Consider the following 23,052-nt stretch of genomic DNA (forward strand, 5'->3'; position numbering starts at 1 on the left):
TGAACAAGAGACCTCACTTCATTCTCGTAACCTGTGAGCTAGGCTTTATAATGCTTCAGTTTCGCAGAAGGGGAAACTGAGTCTCACCTAGCACACAAGCAGCAGACCCAGGATTTGAACTCGCGTGTCTGGTTCCAGCCTCCCCAGGTCACCCCCAAGCAGCTGCCCAGGGGAAGGGAGCGGGGCGGCCCTCCCGGATGACAAGCCGCATTCTGTTCTCCCGTGACTCCCCTGGGGCTCAACTCGCATCTCCTGCCTCCAGGAAGTCCCCTCTGACTTCCGAGAGTAGGTGACCCTTCTGACTCATGGTTTCTCTGTGCTGGGAAATGGCGCCAGAGTCTGCCCTTGCCTGCCCCTCCACCCCCATCCCGCCAGGCCACAGGGTGTCGGTCAGGAGGGGCAGGACAGCCAAGGCTCTGGCTCCCGACTCCTGGGCACTGCTGCCTGGAGTGAGGCGGGAACTGGGCGCCGAGGTCAGATGGGGCCCAAGAGGCAGGAAAGGGCTTCACCGCAGCGTGGGTCTGGGTCGGCCGGGCTGGAGGGAGCCTGGGACAGCCCCTCGGTCTCTGTCCAGCTTCCACACAGCCACAGCCTCCTGTCTCTGGTTGGTTCCCACCCCCTCCACCTCCTCCCAACCCTCCTCTTTCCTCGCTTCCTCCCAGACCCCGCAGTTTGTTGGGACCAGCTTCCTGTCTGCATGCCTCCCCTAGCCCAGCCCTTTGCTCTCTGCCAGATAGAAACGGGTGCTACCCCGTATTTGGCCCCGAGTCCCACTCTGGTTCTGAGCCGAGACCCTTCCCCCAGCATCTTGGGCCGGCATCACTTCTGACAGGAGCTGTGGGCGTCTGGGCAGATGGGAGCCTTGAGGAGTTGCTGGGGGAAGGGACCCTCCAAGGCAGAAGCTCCCACGCTGAGGTGGTTAGAACACTCAGCAGCGGCTTGGGGCAGCCATCTGGCCCAGCTCGCTCAGGCGCGGCCCTGCGGTAACAAACCCGAGCCCCCAAGAAATGCCCGTAGGCCCTAGAAATGTCTCTGGGGGTGGCCTGACCTTGAGGCCTGTTCCCTTCAGGGTCAGCACCAGAACCTGGCATTTGCAGCAGCTGTGTGACCTACAGCTCTGGGTGGAAGGCCTGCCATTCTGGGCCTGCAGTCCTGACCCCCAGCCCGGGCCCAGCAGCTGTGCCTTGTTCCATGGGAGACGGGCCTCAGCCCATCCTGCTGGCCGACGACGGTCCAGCCACGCCCTCCAATGCCCACCTGGAGACAGAGCCCAGATCTGCCCCCAGCAAGAGCTCAGGACCCCAGATGGGGCCGACTGGGGTGCAGACTCTGATCCTAGCTCAGGCGGAGGCCCGGCCTGACTTCCTCTGTTACAGAGAAGATAGACTTAGCTGCGGAGGAAACCAGAATTTGTTATAAATAGCAAGGGAGAGAAAAACTGCTGTGGATTACGAACACCCCACCAGTCTCAAAAAAAAACACCTATTCTTGGTTTCAAATGTCACTGAGAGTTTAATTAACACGTCACGTAGCCTCAGACACGGGTTCTCTGTCCACTCTATGCCAATCCAGCCCTGGGGCGGGAGGCAGGAGCAGGCGTGGGTGGTCCTCAGGTCCCGGGACCCTGGAGTATGAAGGAGCTGGAGGTCATTTAGGTCAACCCCTGATTTTCAGGTGAAGAAACTGAGGCCCAGGGAGGTGGAGAGACTTGTCCAAAGCTGCACAGGAAGCCAGGGGCTGAGCAGGGACTGACAGTCCCCACACCCAAGGGCCTTCGCGTGCCTGTGGCCCTCGCCTGCCCAGGCAACGGCCGTCGCGCTGGGTGTCGCCACACACCGTGCTGACCCTCCACTCCAAGGCTGGTCACGTCCTCTTCCCCTGGGACTCGGTTACTTCCGAACGTTGTCCTGGGCACATGCCGCGAGCCTCAGACCCTTCCTGCCATGTGGTGCTCGCAGCGGCCCTGGGAGGCGGGAACGCGATCACCCCGCACGACAGAGGACACCGGGAATGGCCCAGGGTCACACCGCAGCCATGGAGCAGGGTTCGGACACGTGCAAGCCTGTTTCCTGTACCATCCTGTGTCGTGCAGCGAGGGACAGGGACAGGGTGGCTGGCAGTCAGAAGGGGAGCCCTAGGGGGCATTTTGCAGAAAAAAAGGAATAGAATATTGGCAAATTTAAATAATTCGTCCTGACACACACTGGGAGTTCGCTCGGTGCAGCCCCTTGCTTTGCCCTTGAGACCTTCGCTATATACATGGAAAAGGCAAACTGTGGACTCCTAATTGTGACACAGTGTAGCAAATGCCATGAGAAAAGTTACCAAGCATCACAAATGCACTAGGAAAAAGCAACTATGTCACTTACGGGGCCACCGGAGGAGGCTTGCCAGAGGGGCCGTCCGCCTGAGCCCCACAGGCTGCTGGGAGCGTGGGCCCGGAGAGCATGGCCTGGGCGCGGGTGGCACTGGGTGGAGCATGGCTGTGCTGGGGACTGGCGGGGAGTGGAAGGGTCTCGGGTCAGCTTAGCAGGGGACGAGGTAGGGCTTGGGGTCAGGGGGTTTGTCCTGTGATCCCCACAGTAATACAAGACTCAGCGGCTCGGGCATCGTGTCCGGCTCCTGTCACACACCTGGCTTCCCCGCCCCTCGGCCACGTGACCTGGCGGAGCTCGCCGAGCCGGTCCGCATCCGTGTTGCCGTCACAGCAGGACCGGCAGGGTTGCCTGCTTCGTAGATGGCGTCGCAAAGGCTTAATGAAATGCTGCTGTCGGGCACTTCACGACCGGACGAGTGCTCCAACACGGGGGGCAGGTTAAAAAGAGTCCACGGCGCCAGGCGGGGGCGGGCTTGCGCCAGGTGCAGCCTTCCCTGCGCTGCTGGGTCACCTGCGCCTTGCCGAAGCCTGGCTGACTCTTCGGGTGGCCGTGGCTGTGTCCTCCTCTGGGTCTCGCTCCCCTTGCCGCCACCTGGCATCTCCCCTCGCGTCCATTGTACTTGGTCAGCACTCGGTTCTCCCTCCCTGATCCCTCCGAACCCCGGCGTCTGTCCCCACAGCGTTTTCAGTGGCTCTTCAACGCCAGAATTATTATTTTGCCCCGTGTATTTATGGAAAACTTATTTTAAGATGCTTCTGCGCCTTGGTTAACTAAACTGGACGTTACATTCCATTTAGAAACAGTCGTGCGGCATAGGGGAAGGAGTGAGAGAATCGGAAAGCTTGGGGACAAAGCCCGGCTCAGCCACGTGCCAGTGACGAGAACCTGCCTCTCGGCGTCTCACCAGGAAAAGGATGATAGGACCTCAATGGGGTAGGGACGGTCACCTGGCACTATAAGCTGTCAGCCCCAAGGCAGAGTGACATATTACCAGAATCAGATGCCAGAAAAATGGGGGTCAAGGTCGGCTCTGGGTTGGCCGCACCTTCCACAGTGACCTGAGGCGGGAGCTGGCCTTCTGCCCACGGCCATCTGTGGGAGCCGCCAGGGCTCGTGAGAGGCGGAGGCCGAGGGTCCAGCTACCGGCTCCCCCCGGGGCCTCTGAGGTCGGTGCCCTCCCGTCTTCAGCGTCTGACCTCCTCGCTGGCCAGCACCCGACAGAATCGAAGCCATGGCTCCTCACCAAGGGCCAGGCCCTTACATCGTCACCCTCATACCCTCCACTGCCCCAGGGGCAGAAATCGTTGCCCGGTTCACAGGAGGAGCGGAAGCTTAAGGTTACGGGAACTGCCTGTCACAGCGTGGAAGCCGGGTAGGGGCCTGGATCCTGAGGCCAGGCTCGCCGCACCCACAGAGCAGCCTCGTCCACCAGCACCGCAGCCCAGAGCTCCAGCTGCTCCGAAGACGGTTTTCCAGCGTCCCGCATCGGAGCGCCGGATGGAAGGGCTCCCCTCGTCCGCACCCTGGGGGCTCTGCACCCGTCCTGTCACCCACACCAGCCACACCTGCAGCTTCTCGCCCCCAGCCCCAGCGCCTGGGCCCTGAATCTGCAGAGAACTGGCAGGGAGAAGATGGGGGTCCAGCAGACACTGGCCCTGGCCAGTGCCCCCGGTGACAGGAGGCGGCCCCCACCCCTGTGGGTACACTGTCAAATGGTCCTGCCGGGAGGGGAGAATTCCATCCCAAATCTGCCCCAGACCCCCGGGGAACTCATCCCCCACAATCCCCTCCTACTGTGCAGGACGCGGAAATAGGGAAGTTCACTGGTGGTGACAGGAACTGAGGGAGTGACCTCTGGGGCCAGTGCTGCTCTCAGGGGAGGCCAGGCCTTTGCTGGGGGGTGGGGGGCAAGTTCCGGTGCTGAGGTTTGGGGGAGACAGGGCTGGGAGGAGCTGCACTGACCGTCTGGGAAGCTGTGGGGACAGCGGAGCGAGGCCGGGCTTGCAGCGGCGGCCAGTGAGCCCCTGTCTGGGCACTCCGCACTGGGAGGCAGCCGGGGAGCCCTGGGGGCGTGACAGGAGGCCGCAGGGGCGCCGTTACCGTGGCAACGGCCAGCCGGCTATGGGCTAAGGGGAGGGGAGGGGAGGAGCGAAGCCCCGAGTGGGAAGGGGCCCTGCGGGGTGTGGGGCCACTGCCGCCCGCCGGCTATGCGACCACTGGCCGGCACGGCTGCAGCCTGCGCCTTCGCCGCCGCATCCGGGACGGGAGGACGCGGGTGCCGTGTGCGCAAGCGCGTTGCAAACAGACCGGAGCAGGACAAGGGCGGCCGCTGCCACTGGCGCACCGAGGCGCTCGGTCACGGAGACGCGGGGCGGCTCAGCGGGGCCGCGGAGCCCGTCGACAGGCTTGGCTGGGGCGCTGGCTGGGGAGACCGCAGAGAAGGGACCGCAGGAGAACCCACGCTCCCCACGGCGGCCTCCCGCCCTGCACAATGACAGGCCGGATGGACCCCTGTCCTCCCCCGTGCCACGCCCCCAGCCCAGGGGGAGGAGTGGGGCGGGGGAGCGTGAGTGTGGGTGCAAGTCCCAAACAGGAGACAAGTGGAGGCCAGGTGCCCGCAGCGCAGGCCTGGGGACTTTAATGTTCTGCCGGTGGGAGTGGTCGGTGCCCGTGACACTGGACCCTCGACTGAGCAGGCCACTGGAGGGGCGTTAGCGCCTCTGTCTGGTCAGGGCCGGCGAGGGGTCGGCCTGCCCATCCGCTGCTGTGGTTCCGACTGTCCACGTCGCTGCTGGAGGGGGAGGCTGCCACGGTGGGCTGGCCATGGTGGGCTGGCCTCCGCCCCAGCCACCCCGTCCCCAGCACTGGCTGCGCTGGCTCCCGGCCCGGGCCGAGGCTCTGCGGGCGTCACAGCCCAGGTGGGATTAGGGTCTCCTGGGAGCCCTGACACTGGTCCAGGCTGCCCAGGGAGGACCTGAGGCTCAGGCCGCCCTGGGCGCCGGCCGTGCCCACAGGGGACCCTCGTCCCCTCAGCAGCTCTGTCGCCGCCACCTCCACGTCCTCTGGTTCCATCCGGCAGGCGTCCGCCAGGGCCTGGCCTGTGGCCGTGACGAAGCCAGCATCAGCTGCCAGGGTCTCCAGGCCCCCTCGAACCAGGGCCTGCAGAGAGGACAGGGGAGGGGGCTTTGGGGTACGGCCTCGGGGCCTGCCTGTGCTGGCCCTGCCCTCTTCCCACATGGCCACCCCCGGGGGCCACCGGGAATGTAGTCCTGGTCCAGCCCCCGCCTCACCTCCTGGATCAGCAGGGCCGTGGCGGGAGCTGGGCACTTGGAAGGGCGCTCGTGGGGCCAGCCGCTGCGGGGGGCATCCTCGGGCAGAGACCCGGGCGTGCGGGTCCTCCTGGCCTCGGGCATGGGGGGCTCTGCCCTGGAGCGCTGTTGCAAGTGCACAGAAGCAGAGACCCCCGGGAAGCTGGAGGCTCTGGGCCCCGGGGTAACCCACTCTCTTCCCAGGAGCCTCAGCCAAGACTCACGGGAAGAGGCGTCCTGGGGTCCGGTCCCCCTGCTGTCGGCAGGAGGTCACTGCCGCCCACGTGCTCAGAGCTCCCCCGGGCCCGGCCTGGTACCTGGTGGGGGCTGGGAGCTGCCTGGGGCCTGGGCGTCGCGCTCGGGGTCGGCCGTCCGCTCCGCTTTTCCACACGGGGCTCGCTGTGGGGTGCTGTGGGCGCCACGGGGAAGCAGGGTGTGAGCTGGGTCAGCCAGCTGCACCCTGAGACCCTCGGGCTGGGGAAGGCGCCCTGGGGGCTGCACACGTGCTGAGGCCCAGCTGGGGCCAGGAGGTGCTGCACTGGCTCCTGGGCCCCCACCCTACTGGCCCTGGCCTCTGTGCTTGCGGATTTGAGAACTGTCGGCTCTGGCCAGGCTGTGCGTGTGTGTGTGTGTGTGTGTGTGTGTGCACGTGTGCACGTGTGTGTATGTGGATGTATGTGTGTCTGCGTGTGTGTGTGTGTGTGTGTGTGTGTGTGTTTCCCCTTTCGCCCTGCACACACGCCCCTCCCCGTCACCCCGTCACCTGGAGGGCGCCCTGCTCCTCTGCCTGGATGAGGGGCTGGACCGGCCAGCTCCCCACTCGGCCCCGGCTGGTCCCCGATGCGACAGGCCCCCACGCCAGCCCCCACGCCAGCCCCCCCAGCCCGGCTCCCAGCTGTGGGGAAGGGCCGGTCCCCAGGCCTCCGGGAGGACACTGACCCTGGGCTCCTCCTCCGGCAGCGGGCGTCGCCGACTCTCCCGGGCACTCCCTCACGTAGCGGATGCTGAAAGGGGGCGAGGCGGTGACCCAGCGCGGGCCGCCGGGCATCCTGCCCCTCTGCGGCCCACGCCTCCTTTCCGCTCGGGTCCACATCGTCCTCTGTGGTGGCTGTGACCGGGGATGGCACCCTGCCGCCCTCCCCGGCCGCCCCGAGTCTCCAGGAGGAACATGCGCACGCCCCGCCTCCGCCCCTCGGCTGGAGGCTGCCCCTGGCGAGGCTGCTGTCCCTGCTCCCCCCCTCCCCCGTGCGCGCTTCACGGCCCTGCACCAGCCTCTCCGCCTTGGGGACACTGGCGCTCAGCACCGGCCCACAGCGGCTCCGCCAGGAGCTCTAAGGACTGGCCGAGGCCGCGTCCAGCCCCGGAGCCTGTGCTGAGGCCCAGGCATGACCGTGCTGACAGCTGCCGAGACGGTGCTGAGCTCAGTGCAGGCCTTTCCGGCCGGTGGCCATCCCCACGCGCCTGGCTCTCTGCGATGACGTGGTCCTAATCGCCCCACATGACAGACACGTCCCCCGACAGGACGCCAGCCCGTTCAGGACGGGCCCAAGTCTGATGATTCTGTCTTTCCACAGCACCCTGGTCACCCCGGGCACAGCGCCCTTCAGGTGCGGCTGGGTTCCAGGCACTCTGTCTGGAAGGGGGTGCGGGCGGCCGGGCCATGGGAAATGGCCGCTCACCTGGCTTCTGCCCGCCCTGCCCACTCCCGAGGGCATGGGACTCAGCCTTTCAGCCCCGGGCCCCGTCTAGGACAGAAGCTCTGCCGGGCGCCTGGCCCTGCAACGGTGGCTGGGAGGCGCCCCCTCCCCCGCCCTGCTGCTTCCACGACACTGATGGGTCACAGGTCGGGGGTTGGTGAGAGGGGAGCCACCCGGCACAGCGGGCCTCCCCCGTCCCCACATCCACGGTGTCCTGTACTGTGTACTGCGGCTGACGGTCCCTCTCCGTCCACCCCAAACGTTCAGTGGGTCTGGGCGCCCAGACCTGCGGCAGGCCGTGGACGAGGTAACGCCCCGCCCAGCGCGGGTGCCCCCTGCCGGCCGCAGGAGCCTCTGCAGTCCAGACCCGCCCCCTGCACCGAGATGCCCGACGGACCCCAAAGGGCACCAAGGCCAGAAAAGGATTCCTTGCATATTTCGGGGCACCCTCTCCAGAAAAGCCTGGAACCCATGAGCCACGCCTTCCCATTCCTGCTCCGGAGCCCCTTCGTGGGACGGGCGGTCCCGCCACTACCTGGAGCACCCCCGGCGGCCGCCAGGGCTGCCGTTGCCGCCGGCAGTGTTGGCGTTGTTGGCGTTGTTGGCGTTGTTGGCGTTGGCGCGGGCAAGCGGGCTGACTCTGGGATCCTGAGGGAAGTCCTCCAAGAAGACAGGCGACTCCAGCTCCTCCATCTCTATCTCCGCGAACTGGAGGGGCCTCTGGCTGGCCATGGCGGGCGCCAGGGAGTTGGTCCTTTCCAGGAAGTTGTCCACGGCGCCAAACAGGCCTCCCGTCCTCTGGGGACAAGGAGAGGGCAATGGCTGAGCGCAGGGGTGGGCGGTGACTGTGCCCTGGGACCACGGTGCTGGGAACAAGCGACGGAAGGCCAGAGTGGACCGGACCGGGCTGGGGAGCCAGAGAAGCAACCACCCCCTCAGAGAGTCCTCATTGCTGGGGCGGACGGGACAGACCCACGGCACTCTAAGGAGATGCGGACATCCAGGCCGGCAGAGTGGAGGGCGTGGGCTGGCAGGGCACAGTTCCACCTCCAACGCGAACTCGCTAGGTGGCATTGGACACCTCAGTTCCTGTATTTGGGCCGCATTTCCCCGGGAACAACCCAAGAAGGTTTAACCAGGCGGTCCCTGGGCCCTGCCGGCTCCACGGTGTGGGGAGAAGCACAGGCCACAGCGAGCGGCTGAGGACCAGTGCGACGGAAACAGGAGGGGCACTCGAAAACGGAGGGCTGGAAAGATGGGGCGAAGCAGGGTTCGGGGGACGGAAGGGTAAGACTCAGAGGAGGAAGGTGGGAAAGCCGGGTCATTGAGTCTGAGTCCCCGGGGCCGTGGGTGGTGGGCGTCTTCAGCGGTCATGTCCCCCTCCCGAGTGGCGGGGTGTCTGGCTTGCCTGTCGGGGGACACTGCTGCCCCCGTGCTGGACAGGATATGGGGGGCGGCCACGCCCTACGTACCCGGAAGATCCCCTCCTCCATCGCGGCCTCCACCATGGCCCTCTCCAGCTCCTCCTCAGCGGTCAGGTCTCCTGAGATTGTCCGGCGGATCTCAGGGGCCGCCTCCTCTTCGATTGTCCTCAGTCCAGCCTGGGGACAGAAGAGACTCAGTGATGACCCTCTAGCCCAAAAGGAGAGGCCACTCGCCTCCCGCGGCCTCGCGCATTCCCAGTCTTTGCAGTGGGGCTCCGGCTCTGGCCCCCCATCCCTCTCCCGCTCGTTCCATGTGCCAGGACGTCGTGCGGCCACCAGGCCCTGCTCTGGCCTCTGGGACAGTCTAAACCCACGTGGTCCCCGAGGAGTCTTCTCTCGACCTCATGGATGATTTCATACTTTTTACTCATTACAGTCTTCCAGACAAAAGATCCCTTCTGATTGCATGTGCCATTAACACATTTCTTTTTTGAGCCAATGAAGTTCACATCGCCAGCAACAGGACAAATCAAGATTCGTGTCATCTGATGGTTTGCACTGAGAACGCAGCACCGCCTCCACGACATTCCAAGATGTGTATCCTAGAGATATTGCGCAGAAACATCACAGAAACCCAAACTGGCCTGCAACCTTCGAAAGCGTCAAGGTCACGTCGACGAAAGACCAAGGAACCGTTCCCAGTGGAAGAGACTGGAGATATGACAACTACGTGCAACGTGTGATTCTGGATTGGATCTTTTTTTTTTTTTTTTTTTTTTTTTGCTAGAAAAGACATTATTGGGACAACCTGCGAAGCTTGTGCGGGGGTAGGAAGGGGTCAGTGTTCACGTCCCGGTTTTGGTGGTGGCCTTGCGGCACGTAGGAGGATGCCCTCGTTTGCAGGAAGTACACCTTAAAGTGTCCCGGGTTGATGGGTCAGCATGCTGGGAATCACCCTCAAATGGGTCAAGAAAAAGAGGGGGAGGGGTTTGCATTATACACGCAACTTTTAAAATTGTGAGTTGTTTCAAAGTAAAAATTGCAATTAAAATAAAATTCTGCACACACAGCTCACGTGCACGTATATATTCCAATTTATAAATCGTGTGCATTATAATCACACTCAAAAAAGTGGAAATGAAAATCCGATAAGACAGAGCTCTAAATGCCTCAGCGCACCCAGCGGCTCTTCGAAGCTCCCCGGGAGCTCCGCCCTCTCTGGAGACTGCTGCTCCCACCTCACTCACGTCTCTGCTTTGCACGAAGCCCACGTCCTCGGGGCCTGGCGCCCAGAGGTGGAAGGGCTCCTGCTTCTTCTCTTGGGTCGAGCCCAGCTTCCATTGTGGACCACCCAGAACTGTCATCTCCTGTCCTCACCGCTCCTGGCTCCCTCCTTCCCACCTCGCCTCCATCGCCGGCCCTCAAGGGCGTGGACAGGGTGCTCCATCCTGAGACCTGGCTTGGAGACACCATCCCTCAGAGCTCGGCTGGGCATACCTGGATCTGTACGGTGTCCTTCTTGGGCCGATACCCATAATACTCCTCCTGGCGCTTCATGAACTTCCGGAAGTGCTCCTGGATGAGGAACGTGGCATAGAACTTCCCCACGGTCACCTCGTCATCTGTGGAGGGGCCCACAAGGCGTGTCCTGAAGGCCAGTGGCAGTGTGACACTGGGTTCAGAGCAGGGGCTGGGCGGAGCCGGGCCCAGTGGCTCAGGCCACCCACCCTCCTCTCGAGGGCCTGGCCAGTGGGCAGTTTCCACCCTGAGGCTGTGTCTGCCCTGGTGACACCACGGAGTCTCTCCACGGTGTTGACGGAGGGCCCGGGCCCTTCTCAGACTCCCAGAGCAGGCGCCCTGGTGAAGTCCCCCGTCCCCCTCCTTGGCCGCCTCTGGACCCCCGTCTCCCAAAGCAGCGCCCACCTCCTATGGGCGGGATGACCTGGTCCAGCAGCTTCATGCTGGTTCTCTTCCAGATCTTCTTGATGATGGCCCTCAGCTCCTCGTTGGCCTGCTCGAAGTTACCTGGGGACAAGGGACAGGCCGGGGCGGCTGTGCTTGACGAAGCCACCTCTGAACCTCTCACTCAAGAAATGTCGTTCGCTTTTGTGGCAGCTGCCGTGCTGGATGCTGGCAACGGGGGGACGTTGTCCTTGACCCCTGGCCGCCCGACTCTGGGGTCCCGCACTCAACCTCGCAGGCCTTGGCTCCTGGGGCCCGGGGGCTGGGCTTGAAGGCTCTCATCTCCTGCGCGCCCATCTTCCCCCCAAAGCTGTCGGACCCCCACACGCTGGGTCTGCCCCGAGGACCCCAGGCAGCCTTCCTGTGCTCCGTCTGCGCCCGTCCCGGACCCTGGGCCTTTCTCTCCTGCCCTGCGGTCTTGGTCGCCTGTGGTGGTCCTGACCCCCGTGGATGGCTCTGACACGGCCCGGCCGGGTGTGGGCTCAGGGACAGGACTGAGACCCCACCCCGCTCCCTCCAGACTCGTCTTCCGGGAAGATGGGGACCTGCAGGTTCAGTGGGGCTCATGAGGACCCCATCGGCTTGCCTGGCACTAGCTCCCACCCGGAGATGAACCTCGGGGCGCCCCCCAGCCCCCCAATAGCGCCCGCTCTAGGCCGCAGACAGCTGCATGCGTCGGTCCTGGTGAGCTCCGCCCTGTGCAGGATTGCCGAGCTCCCTCTGAGCCCCGCGGGGCACGAAGCTTCCGTGGCTGTGGTCTGGGGTCCCCCCCGTGGCCCCTGGTTCCAAGCCTTAGCTCAGAGAACCGAGCAGAAGCTGCTCCGGAAGCCGCCTCCCAAGAGGTGGGTCTCACCTTCCGTCTTGATTCTGAGGGCCGTACGGACCAGGGCGAAGAGGGTGGCGTTGAAAGTGACAGTGCCATCGCTGTTCAGAGGCATGTTCATGCCCACCAGGCGCTGCGCGAGCAGAGGCAGGCTCGCTGAGCCGGCCCCCTGCCCACCGGTCATCCTCGCCCAGTGCAAGAGCCGTGGGCTGCCCAGCACCCCCTCCAGCAGGGGATGCACGGCCGAGTTTGGGGATGTCATCGAGACCACAGGTCCTCAGCACTGCTCTCATGGCTCCTCCAGCCGGGCCCCCGGCAGCGTCCCCCCAGCCCCTTGGGCCTGTCCCCTCCTGAGCCCACCCTCACTGGGCAGCTCACCTTACCTTACACGCCACCCGGTGGGGGCAGAACTTCCCAAAGCCCAGGGGTGGCTGGATCCTTCTCAGCAGAGTCACCACGTCCAGGTGTTTGATCCGGCCCCTGCGGGAGGACAGCAGGCTGGAGGCCTGGCAGCCCCACCTGGAGCGGCCTCCTGCTCCGAGGCCGGGCCCAGGGGGGAGCCGGGAGACAGGGCGGGCTGCCTCGCTGCCCGCCCGCCTTCAGGAAGCAGAAGCGGAAGCCTCAAAGGACAATTCGCACTGCCCACCGCCAGCACTGGGCTCTTTTGGGGCCAGGATTCCCTCAGATACGGGGTCTCCAGGCCCGGAATCTGGACCTCCTCTCCCTGGCTTGGATCCAGCTGGCCGGGGGCTCTCGGCTGTGTTAGTGGAGGGATTGAGGGAGAGAGAAGCCCGCCTACGAGCCATTTCACAGGCATCATAAGGACCAAACGAGAGGACGCCCATGGCGGCTCGTGCCGCGCCCTACCCTGGGGAAGTCAGCGAATGCGAGCTCGCTCCCTCGTACAGAGAGCGGGAGGCAGCGGTGCACACAGGGGCCCTGGGTCGGGCGGACAGTGACGCGGAGCCTGGCCCCGTTGGGCCGGGGCGGGGGCTCTGCGTCTCCATCGAGCCCCAGGCTGCTGGCGGTGGACCGCGCGCTGAGCAGCCCGGGCCTCGAGCGTCTGCTGAGGCGCTGGGCTCCCGCCAGCGTCCACGCGGAAGCTGGACGACCGCTTCTCAGCAAAGCCAAGGGGGCGTCGCTTGGGGGGGCGGGGAGCTGTGGGGACCCCTCCACGCCTGGACACCCCAGTCCTCTGATCTGGGATCTCGGACAGTGAAGGGAGAGGAAGCCGCGTGTTCCTATGGGACTGGACGGTGACTCCCTGTCAGACATGAGGACGGGGTCCAGGGCGGACGGGGTCCAGGGCGGACGGGGTCCAGGGCGGACCGCCGGGCAGTGGCGGGAGGGCCCCGCGCCGAGCCTGCAGACCGGACTCACTTGGCCTCCGGGTCGTACTCTGCCCAGATGGCCTTGAACTCGTCCAAGTGGTGAGGGCCCAGGATGGACCAGTCTCGCGTGAGGTAGTCGAAGTTGTCCATGATCACAGCCACGAAGAGGTTGATGATCTGTAAGAGGCGGCAGGTGATAGAGTGGGGGGCGGGGCCTGGGAGGGGTCTGCGGGGGGCGGGGCCCTCTGGGCAACGCCCGCTGCCCCCCACCACGAGCCCCCTGTGCCGGCCTCCACGCTCTGGCCCCGGCGGCACCTCCAGGGCGTTGGGTGCTGCCCGTGAGCCCCCAGCCTCACGCTCCCCCCGGGGGGATGATCCCCCCTTCCCGCCCTCACGGGGCGGCGCCCTATGACCGCTGCTGCCTTTCCGTATGGGCGGGGCGTCCCCCGGAAGTGCAGGGCTGCTGCCGCGCGGACCCCCTGGGGCCCGGTGCGGCCCTGTGGGGCCAGCGCTGGGCCTCCGTCCTGTTTCTGTCCCCTGCGCCGCGCCGGAGCTTGGCACGCATCGGACGCCCGCCCAGCCGTTCCGGGGGAACGCGGGAAAGGGGAACGGCGAGGGCCGAGGGCCCAGCGGGTGCTGCCGGGGCCTCGTTGTCCGTGTGAGCAGACGGCGGCCCTGCGGCCCCCGCAGGGCCCGGCTCCGGGAGTCACCCGCCTCGTCCTGGGAGGAGCAGGGACAGCACACGGCTGGACTGCAAGCCCTACCGAGTGAGGACGGGGCCTCGTTCAGTTCTTTTGGTCACGAATCTCTAACCAAAAACAATGTGAAACCTTTTAGTAACCCCTCTGGGGCACGAAGCAGGGCTCAGAAAAACGAGCCGCCCCGAGGATGACGAGACCGAGGGTGCGTCTGGGCACGGCGCCCCGTCCTGCCCTGCCCTGCGCGGGCCTGCGGCCGAGCCCCGACACCGGTGGGGCCCCCGCCCGCGGGCCCGGCCTCACCAGGAAGGCGCAGAGCATGTAGAAGCTGACGAAGTAGTAGTAGGCGAAGCCGGTGCCGCAGGAGTGCTCCTCGCCGGGGGCGAACTCCGACTCGGGGTCGCACAGCTTGCCCGAGCTGCAGGCCAGCAGGATCTCCTGCCACGCCTCGCCCGTCGCGCACCTGGACGGGGGGGGGGGGGGGGGGGGGGGGGGGGGGGGGGGCTCCCGTTGGCCTGCGCACTCCCGGGCAGCCCCTCTGAGGAGCGGCCCGGGGTTCACCTGCCGCTCGGTGTGAGCCGGGCGGCCGTCCACCCAGTGGGGACCGCAAGCGGGAGCCGAGTGACAGCAAAGGGGCTTCCTGGCCGGAGGGGCAAAATCAACGGTGACTCGGGGGGTGACAGCAAGGAAGCGCCGTGCAGACCCAGCGGACTCAGGGTCGGAGGTCACCGGGGCCTCGCCACTCCCCTGAGGGCACTTGATCTCTGCCTCCTGCTTCTGGGGTGAGCCTGGGGGCGCAGCCACACTCAGCTCAGGACCATCATCAGCGGGGCCCGGTGCAAGACGAAGACACGGGGCCCCTCCCTCGAAAGTGCTTTGTGAAGCGGCACTGGTTGTGGGGCGCTGGGCAGGGCTGATCCCGGGTCCCGCAGAGCCTCTGCCAGCTGCGCGCAGCGCCCCGTGTGGCCGCAGGGGTCAAAGCAGGCAGCCGGCCCTGCCTCCGGGGCGGTGGGGGCTCGCGGGGCGGGGGCGGGGGCGGGGGTGGGGGGTGGGGGTCGCCCCTGCCTGAACAGCAGCAGCACAGCCTGCGGGAAGGTCTGGAAGTTGTTGTTCCGGTTTATCTGGGTCCCGTCCACCAGGGCGATCTTCCCGAACATCTGCAAACCACGCAGGGCTGAGCGCTGCCCGGGAGCCCCGGGTGGCCGCACGCCCCCCCCCCACTTCCCCGCACTCAGACCTGAAACCAAGGACATCTGACCGTCCGTGAGGTCCGGGAAAGCTCTTCGCATCAAGCTCAAGAAAAGTAGGATGAGCTTTTCTAAGGGCAAGCTGACTTGGAGACTCGTGTGGGCAGTTGTGGGGGGCAGGGAGATGGGGGCGGGGCGGGGGCGGGGCTCCGATCACAGCCTTAGGCCTGCGGTCTGGACTCCAGCCCTTCCACCTGCTCAGGCTGCAGCTGTCTGAGGACCCCCTGGGCTGCCAGGAGGAGCCAGCGAGGCAGGGGGTCCAACCTCCCCAGGGTCCACCGATGCCCCCTCTAAGGGACCCCTCCGCGCGGCCGCCTCTGCTCACCTGCATGCCGATGACCGCGTAAATGAAGAAGAGCATGACGATCAGCAGGGCCACGTAGGGCAGGGCCTGGGGGGGTGGCGGGTCAGTGCGCCGGGCTCGGTGCGTCCCTCAGCTCGGCTCCCGGGGGGGCCCCGCATCCCCGCTCCCCACCACCCCCTCCCTCCAGTGCTGTGCCCCCCACCCCTGGCTCCGCCCCTAGGGGCTCTCGGGCCGGCGCCGCCAGCCGTCCAGTCCCCACCTGGAAGGACTTGATGAAGGTCCAGAGCAGCGTGCGCACGCCCTCGGCGCGGCTCAGCAGCTTGATCAGCCTCATGACGCGGAAGAGGCGGAAGAAGGCGCTGGAGATGCGGGCGCTCTCGTCCGGGTCCTGCGGGGCGGCAGCCCCAGAAGTCAGTCGGGGGGTGGCACCTCCGGGGCTGGGCGCAGGCGGGGCGGGAGGGGCAGCGTGTGTGCCGGGGGATGTCGGTGGCCGGGCTCGTGGCGGGCACGTCCGTGGACGGCGTGGAGCGCAAGCATGCGGTGAGCCGGTGCTCGGGGCTGCGGCTGCGCGGCCCCGGCCGCCGCCGCGCCTCCGGGGCCTCCTGCCTCATCTCCCCTGCTCCGAGGACCCCAGAAGCTCTCCTGGCCCTTCCCCGAGGGGCCGCCCAGTGCAGAGGTGGCCCCGAGGCTCAGCTGCTCTGTGTCCCTAATTCGACCTGGCTCCTCCCCACCACCTACCCCGCACGCGGCTGTCCTGAGCCCGGCCAGCCGCCGCCCTTGTGCTGGCCTGCGACACCCGATAACTCTGGGAGGGGAGAGCCCCCTGCCCAGCTTCCTGTGTCCCCAAAGGCATTCCTCATGCCTGTGACCTGTCACTAAGGTCCCGAGTCTGCCGGCAGTCATAGTCCTCTCTGGATGTCCCGTGTGCACAGAGGGTGCCAGAGAGACCCCTCGTCCCGCTTCCCAGGGCTCCAGAAAGCCACTACGTCCATGCACGGTGCCCCGACCCCACCCGGGGGGCTGCTCTGGGGAGGGGGCCCCATGCACCCGCGGCCAGGCGTGAGCATGCGCGCTGCAGGGCTGAGCTCATGCAGCCTGGAATTACAACGTTCCCGCAGCCTCCACCCAGGCAATACAGTCCCCCGCTGGAGGCCAGGAAAGTCTGTGGAGAGAAGAGACGAGGGGGGGGGCAGGGAGGGGAGAGAGGAGGAGGGACACGTGGGAGGGGGGTGTCAGAGAGGACAGACACCAGAAAAGTTAAACAGAGAAAGAGACAGAGGCGAGGGACAGAGACCCCAGCTGGCTGGCCCTCAGGGCGCCGGCGGAGGGGAGGACGAAGCTGTGGGGCCAGGGAGGCGACAGGCTGGGGGCCAGGGAGCAGGGGGAGGAGGGGAGACCGACAGGGACACGTCCCTCCCGGGGCTCGGGCTCTTCCTGTGCGTCTGGGCTGTGTGACGGACGTGGGGGCGTCCCTGAGGGGCACTTGGAAACTGCTCGCTGCCCGCCAGGACTGGGTGGGCACCCCTCTCTCCCCCGGCCCCGGCCCTTACGGGCGAGCTGTCCTCCAGGGGAGACTGAGCCCCCACCGCAGATGCCCGGGCGCAGGACCAGGGCTCCCCGGCCCCTGGGGCCCCTGGAGAGCAGGCCGGGGTGTGGGGGCAGCTGATTTTCTCCTCGCTCCCAGCTTCCCCTGCGGCCGCACTCCGGGGCGCCCTGCTCTGGAAGTCTGGGACAGGGGACGTCGTGGCTTTATGTCCCGATTGTCTGTGGGTAGGCCGGGCCCCAGAACCCTGTTTCCCCGCCAAGGCCAGTTCACCCCGGGCCGCCGGCTCTCAACCCTGGCTGTAATTCAGAATCACAAAAGAACTCAGAGAAATACGTCCCTTTGCTGGGTCCCCGTCCCGGCAAGTGAAGTCAGCCTCTGGGGGGCGGGCCTGGCTCCAGGACTTAAAGGCGCCCCCAGGGATCCCAGCTCACAGCCAGGGTGACAGCAGCAGTGACCGCTAGGCACTCGTAGCCAGTGGCTGCGGCCCTTCCATCCCTGCGGGAAGCTCTGACCAGCACTGCACCCCGGTTCGTGCGCCAGGAATATAAATCAGGATTGAATTTCGAATCTTAATAGGACTTTGAACAAACGGTACTGGTAAGGGCCATCTGATGCTCCCCAAAATCACATCATGACCCTCTGGTTCTCACCACCAAGGAGACTTCAGATTTATGCAACACCCCTGCGCGCGCGCACACACACACACATACACACACGGCCCTCAAACGTCCGGAAGTGGCTATCGCTAATCTGGGCTGTTCATTTAGAGTCCCATCTCCTGGCTGGGTTGGTGACAAAGCTGTCCTGACACCACAGGGCCTCTGGGAAGCTGTTTCCGCCAAAAACGGAGCGAGGATGGAAATGCACCACATGGGCCCCGCACGCCGACTTGGTCCCGAGCCCACCCGCCCCTCGGGGCCTGACAGGTGGGGTTCAGCCTGTCGCTGTCCCTGTCTGTCCTGTACACGGGGGTGGACAGGACGCATGGGCCAGGCTCTCCCCGGCGTGACCAGCGTGGCCCCAGAGTCCCCAGAAGGTCATACTGCGTGCCGAGGCCCCGCCCCTCACAGGTCCCTAGGGCCATCCTCTCCCCCAGCCTGAAGTCCTGTGCTGGCTGGTGTGGGAAGTCCAGAGGGAAGGACCGGATGAGCCCCTGGCTTTGGGACTGGTTCTGGGCCCTGGGGTCCAGAACAGCCCCCCTGGGGTGGCCAAGGTCTGGGGCTCCTGTCCAGGACATTGCAGGACACAGCCTGCAGACACCCGCCCACAGAGGGGCTGTCCGCACTTCGGCCTCTGACTCTTGGGTCTCCTCCCCTGCTCCCTCCCGGACCCTGCAGGAACCCCGGGGCTTGGAGGCGGACCTCTCTGGCAGAACCAGCCTCCCCGCCCCGGCTGCCATTCCCCCTTCCACCCAGGGCCTCGACCCTGCACCCCGCTCTCCTCGGTCCAGCTCCTGGGGCCGTTCGCCTCCCTGCTCGGCCTGGGCCCCTCACGGGCTCCATGCTCCTACATCAGTTGGCACCTTACACTGTCCGGCAAGACCTAGAATCCTCGGAACCGCGGTTTCCTGCACCGTCTGCCTCAGGCGCTGCCCTCTCCCTGTCACTGGCTCCACCCACACCGTCTGCTAGTCTGTCCCCTGAAGCTCACCCACAGCTTCAAAGCACAAACCTGGGGGCCTTGCCACTGGGCAAACTGCTGTTCTCGTGAACTCAGTCCCTTGGATGCCGCGGCTTCCTCCACTCTCTGGTCACTCACTCGGGACTCCGCTCCCGGGTCCCCCACCTCACCAGGTATTTGCATGAGCCCGAGGAGGGGCTACGGCCCCTCCTGTTTTCAGGAGAGTTCTCAGCTCCACAGCTCCAATGCCCATGCCCCCTGTCTGTCGCGAAATGGCTCAAGGGACGTGTTCATCTTCACTCTCTCGCCTCAGTCCACTCCCCACGGTTCCCATGAGACCATGCTGTGGGGGTCACCGCTGACCCCCCCCTTGCCACATCGAGTCATGCTCAGCTCTCATCGACCTTGACCTCTCGACACCGCAGGTGACCACTCTGCCTTCCTGACGCCTGTTGGCCTCGATTTCTGGACACCAGTCTCTTCTGGTTCTGTTGGCTCGGTGGCCAGTGCCTTCTCCTTGTCCCTCTGGTCACCGGGGACGGGGGCAGGTGGGGCTCGGCCTCTGCACCTTCTCCGTACATTCCTCCGGCAACCTCCATCCCTCTGCGTGGCCGTCTCTAACCTGACCTGGCCTCTGACCCCAGACCCGTGAAGCCCGCTCGGTCCCTCTGTGTGGATGGATGCCTGGCACACGTCCTGGGCTGTCACGACCCTGCCGGAAAGCTTGGCTTCTGCCCCACCCTGTGGCCCCCGCAGCTGCTCAGCCGCTCGGGTGAGAATCCTCGTAGTCGCCCCTGATTCTCACCCCGGTCAACCCGAATCGATCCGCCAGCAAATGCTGTCAGCTCCAGGCGCTGACCACTGTCACCGCCTCCACAGCCGCCACCGTCTGTCGGGATGGTGACAGCCGCCTCCTGACTGTGCCCCGGGTCAGCCCTGTGTCCTCGGCGCCCTCCGTGACACGCACGGGCACACCTGCCACACTGGGGGTCCCGCTGCCTGCTTCCGGGGTGCTCTGCTCCTGGTGGCACCCCAGAGCCCACAGGAGGCAGCGGGCAAGTCCCTGAGGAGCAAGCGAACGGCCGACCCCGCGCTGGGCCCTGCGTCCGGTCACGCTTCGCCTCCTCGCCCCTCGCCTCCAGCTGAACTTTCCAGAAGAACCGCTTCAATCCCTGACCTCCCACTGAGCCCCGACTCACCGCTCGCCGCACCCCCTCCCTCCTTCTGCTGACCCAGACTACGGAGCGGGCAGAACCTTCTCTGCCTTCGCACCCCATGCCGCCTTCCGCCGCAGCAGCCCGGCCCGTGGTGCCTGCCGTCCTTCCTGGCTCCGGCCACCGGCCTCCTGTCCCCCAGGCCCCGCGTCGGACGGCACCGTGCCCCCCGCCCCCGTCCCCGGCGGTGACTGCCGCCTGCACGGCAGCTGGGCTCGCCCACTACATCCGCCTGGAGTCTGAGCGGTCTGCTTGCCCCGCGGGGCTGTCATCCCTGGGCCCCCCACAGACATCTGCAGATGGAAGGGGGACGACTCCGCCCCCTGACACTCACATCGATCTCACTGAGGATGACGTCGATGATGCTGCCGACAACGATCAGGAAGTCGAACACGTTCCAGGGGTCCCCGAAGTAGCCCTGGGGGCGCGGATGTGCGGCGTGAGCTTCCGGATGAGCCCCGCTGCCAGCAGGGGCAGTGGGCCCAGCCGCAGGACTGCAGGGCCCGGGCCGGGCTGGGGGCTGCCCTGCCCCACGCCCACCCCTGCGGCTTTACGTGGCGGGGGTGGGGGGCCGGGAGTTGGGTCCTGGTCTGGATGGGGCACCCGCACCCCCCACTCTGGGAAGCCCTGCTTGGGGCTGGATGGTGGAGGCCCCGGCCCGAGGAGTCAAAAGCCACAGGGAGGGCGGCCAGGGCTTGCTCTGTCCACCCCCAGTCCTGACCGTCTGGCCTGCCCTGCGTCCGAGGGTGGACAGGGACCAAGGGGCGAGCAGGCGGGAGCAGGCAGGCTGGAGGCGGGGCCCTTCGCAGAGTGAGGCTGGCGGCCGGGGTGCTGTGCTGGAAGGTCCCCCCGCCCGCCCCACCTGCTCCTGGGCCCGAGGCCATGGCACTCACCCTGGCCTTGAACGCCACGAGCTTGAGGACCATCTCCAGGGTGAAGATGATGGTGAAGGCCACATTGAGGATGTCTGAGATGTGGTTCATCTGCTCTGACTGGTTGTAGTGCTGGGGGGGGTACAGGGGGGGGTCCTGCATTTCCAAAGCCCCACCCTTTTCCTGGTGCTCCCCCCTCCGGTCCCCTGCCTACATTTTTTTTTATTTTTAGTCTCAAAATAGTAGGAGCCCAGCCAGCAATCCCCTGAGTTCTCCCCGGTGTGATGGGTACCCCGCCCCGACCAGTGGAAGATGGAGGGGAGAGGCGCCCATCCTGCTGGTGTGGACACAGGGCCGGCAGAGAAGACCCCTGGGCTCCAGAGCTGGCGTGACCACCGGGGCTGTGGGATGCTGAGCCCACCGAGCCCGCCGCGTGTGCACGTGGCCCCGGTGACCGGGAGGCAGCTCAGAGCGATAACCTTGACCCTGACCCAGCACCGTGCCCTTCCTCACGTCTGTTTACGCGGAGGCCTCCCCACCCCACCTTGTCCCCAAGTCTGCAGCCCGGCTCGGACCCGGACGCAAGCCCTTGGTCACGGCCCTCTACACGACCAGAGCCTGTGGTACGGTGACCCCCGCCCCCCCCCCCCCCGCCGCCCCTCCTGTCTACAGAATCACTCGGGCCCTGAACGCTGCGGCTGCCTCCATAACGCACCGCTGGGCACCAGCTCCGGGCCCGGTTCACTCCTGCCCCTCACCACGCAGCGCCGGTGCGCAGCAGGTCAGGTGCCGGGAAGAGTGGGTTAGGGCCAGACTGGCCCCCTGCCGGGCCCCGCCGGGCCCCGCCTCCCTCTGCTCCCACCAGGCGCGGGGCTGGGGGCCCTCACCTGCATGCCCAGGCAGACGGTGTTCAGCATGATGAGGGCAAACATCAGGTACTCGAAGTAGGAGGAGGTGACCACGTACCACACCTGGTACTGGTACGGGTTCTTGGGGATGTAGCACTTCAGCGGCCGGGCCTTCAGGGCGTACTGCACGCACTGGCGCTGGGACGGGACACGCAGGGCCGTCAGAGCCGCGGCCCCCAACCCGCCACACCCACACCCGCGGGCCGGAGGGAGCTGGGCACTCTGGCACGCCAGGGCCTGGGGCAGAGGGACTCTGCAGGCCGCCCAGCGGGGGAGTCCCTCAGGCTGGTGGGTCCCTCTGAGTCACCGCGGGCCTTTTCCTGACACGGCTGTAGCCAGCCCGGGGCTCCGAAGGACGGCCTTCCTCGGGGCGCCCTGAGGGCCCCGTGAGACAAACCCGACCCGACCCGACCGCATCCCAGCCGCAGGTCCTGCTCCACAGGGCGATGGAGCAGAGCTAGCGGTGTGTGGCGGCCGGGCTGGGCTTCGAGGGGAGGGTCTGGGGTCACGTCGGCCCCGGGACTTTCTCCGCTGGCAGGGGGCCTGCTGGGCTCTGCTGTCCCCTGCCCCCGGCAGCTGGCCCGGGCACCTGGTTCTTGTCCAGCTCACAGTTCTTGTACTCCGTCTCGCCCTGCTCCTGGAAGGTGACGATGACAAAGCCCACGAAGATGTTCATCATGAAGAAGGCGACGAGGATGATGTAGATGAGGAAGAAGATGGCCACCTCCACCCGGTTGTTGTAGACGGGACCCTTGTCCTCCTCGTGCGAGTCGATGGCCTCGTACAGGAGCCTGGCGTGGCGAGGACACAGGGCGGGGAGCCGGGATGGGGGGCTTGTCCCGCCAGCCGCCGGGAACCAGACGGAGCGTGGGGGACGCTCGGGCCACGGGGGAGACGCCAGGACTGTGCCGGGAGGCTGGACCAGGGCCCGGCGTGGCCGGCCTTTCCAGGGGTGCCCGCGATCCCCATTCTTCAGCAGGGCTCCCCCTGTGGGCACAGAGGCCGCCCCAATGGGGGGCAGGGCACGTCTGCTCAGGGCCCCCCTGGCCAGGCCCCCTGGAGTGACCAGTCAGCAAACCAGTGGCGTTGGCTGAGTGCCCGCCGTGGGCCTGGCAGAGACCCCAGACCCCGCCCACCGCGCCCTCACTCACTGCGGCCACCCCTCGAAGGTGGACACCGTGAAGAGGGACATCATGGCCGACAGCACGTTGTCGAAGTGGAAGTCGGAGTGTAGCCACCGGCGCGGCTGCACCCCCACCCGCGCGGGGTCCCCGTCCTCGTACACGTAGTAGTGGCCCCTGAGGCAGGGGGCCTGGTCACTCAGCAGCACTGGCCGTGTGACCCGCTCCCCGGCCCCCAGGCCCTGGACGGTGAGTGTGCTGGAGACGCGGGGCCGGAGGGGACCCCGTGGGGCACCCCGTCCCCATGGGGACGCAAGGCGACGTGCTTCTGGGAACGCACAGGGGCCCCGCTCCCAGCTCGCCGGCCTGCAGGGCCACCCGCCCCTCACACACGTCCCCTGCCGGGGGCCCTCCTGCCCTGCGCCCTTGGCCAGCGGGGCCTGCACACCTGCACTCCTCCTCGGTCATCTTGGACAAGTCATTGCAGCGGAAGAACTTGCCCTGCATCCAGGGGGAGGGGGAGGGAGACATGTTGTCATGGGAACGGGAGGAGAATGGGCGCTGCGTGGGGAGGCAGGCCGGGGAGCCGGGAGGAGGAG

The 23,052-nt window shown here is 66.4% G+C and overlaps 1 protein-coding gene across 1 annotated transcript in view; it reads right to left on the bottom strand.

Annotated features, from left to right (window-relative positions):
• Nucleotides 1–4,960: 4,960 nt before the first annotated feature.
• CACNA1S (calcium voltage-gated channel subunit alpha1 S) overlaps nucleotides 4,961–23,052 on the bottom strand; it is a 38,291-nt gene continuing 20,199 nt past the window's right edge. Inside the window, exons 23-44 of the mRNA XM_036235373.1 lie at nucleotides 22,902–22,954; nucleotides 22,484–22,630; nucleotides 21,922–22,123; nucleotides 21,312–21,470; nucleotides 20,446–20,556; nucleotides 19,887–19,970; nucleotides 16,278–16,334; nucleotides 15,432–15,560; nucleotides 15,194–15,259; nucleotides 14,687–14,778; nucleotides 13,925–14,084; nucleotides 12,973–13,100; nucleotides 11,976–12,072; nucleotides 11,623–11,725; nucleotides 10,731–10,832; nucleotides 10,305–10,429; nucleotides 8,856–8,984; nucleotides 7,919–8,181; nucleotides 6,626–6,759; nucleotides 5,911–6,095; nucleotides 5,669–5,812; nucleotides 4,961–5,537 (exon numbers count right to left, since the gene is read on the bottom strand). Of these exons, the coding sequence (XP_036091266.1) occupies nucleotides 5,286–5,537; nucleotides 5,669–5,812; nucleotides 5,911–6,095; nucleotides 6,626–6,759; nucleotides 7,919–8,181; nucleotides 8,856–8,984; nucleotides 10,305–10,429; nucleotides 10,731–10,832; nucleotides 11,623–11,725; nucleotides 11,976–12,072; nucleotides 12,973–13,100; nucleotides 13,925–14,084; nucleotides 14,687–14,778; nucleotides 15,194–15,259; nucleotides 15,432–15,560; nucleotides 16,278–16,334; nucleotides 19,887–19,970; nucleotides 20,446–20,556; nucleotides 21,312–21,470; nucleotides 21,922–22,123; nucleotides 22,484–22,630; nucleotides 22,902–22,954 (2,922 nt within the window). The 3' untranslated portion in view covers nucleotides 4,961–5,285. The remainder of the gene's footprint in view (nucleotides 5,538–5,668; nucleotides 5,813–5,910; nucleotides 6,096–6,625; nucleotides 6,760–7,918; nucleotides 8,182–8,855; nucleotides 8,985–10,304; nucleotides 10,430–10,730; nucleotides 10,833–11,622; nucleotides 11,726–11,975; nucleotides 12,073–12,972; nucleotides 13,101–13,924; nucleotides 14,085–14,686; nucleotides 14,779–15,193; nucleotides 15,260–15,431; nucleotides 15,561–16,277; nucleotides 16,335–19,886; nucleotides 19,971–20,445; nucleotides 20,557–21,311; nucleotides 21,471–21,921; nucleotides 22,124–22,483; nucleotides 22,631–22,901; nucleotides 22,955–23,052) is intronic.

This window comes from Rousettus aegyptiacus, unplaced genomic scaffold (genome assembly GCF_014176215.1).
Source record: "Rousettus aegyptiacus isolate mRouAeg1 unplaced genomic scaffold, mRouAeg1.p scaffold_m13_p_18, whole genome shotgun sequence".
In the NCBI taxonomy this organism is placed as follows: Eukaryota; Metazoa; Chordata; class Mammalia; order Chiroptera; family Pteropodidae; genus Rousettus; species Rousettus aegyptiacus.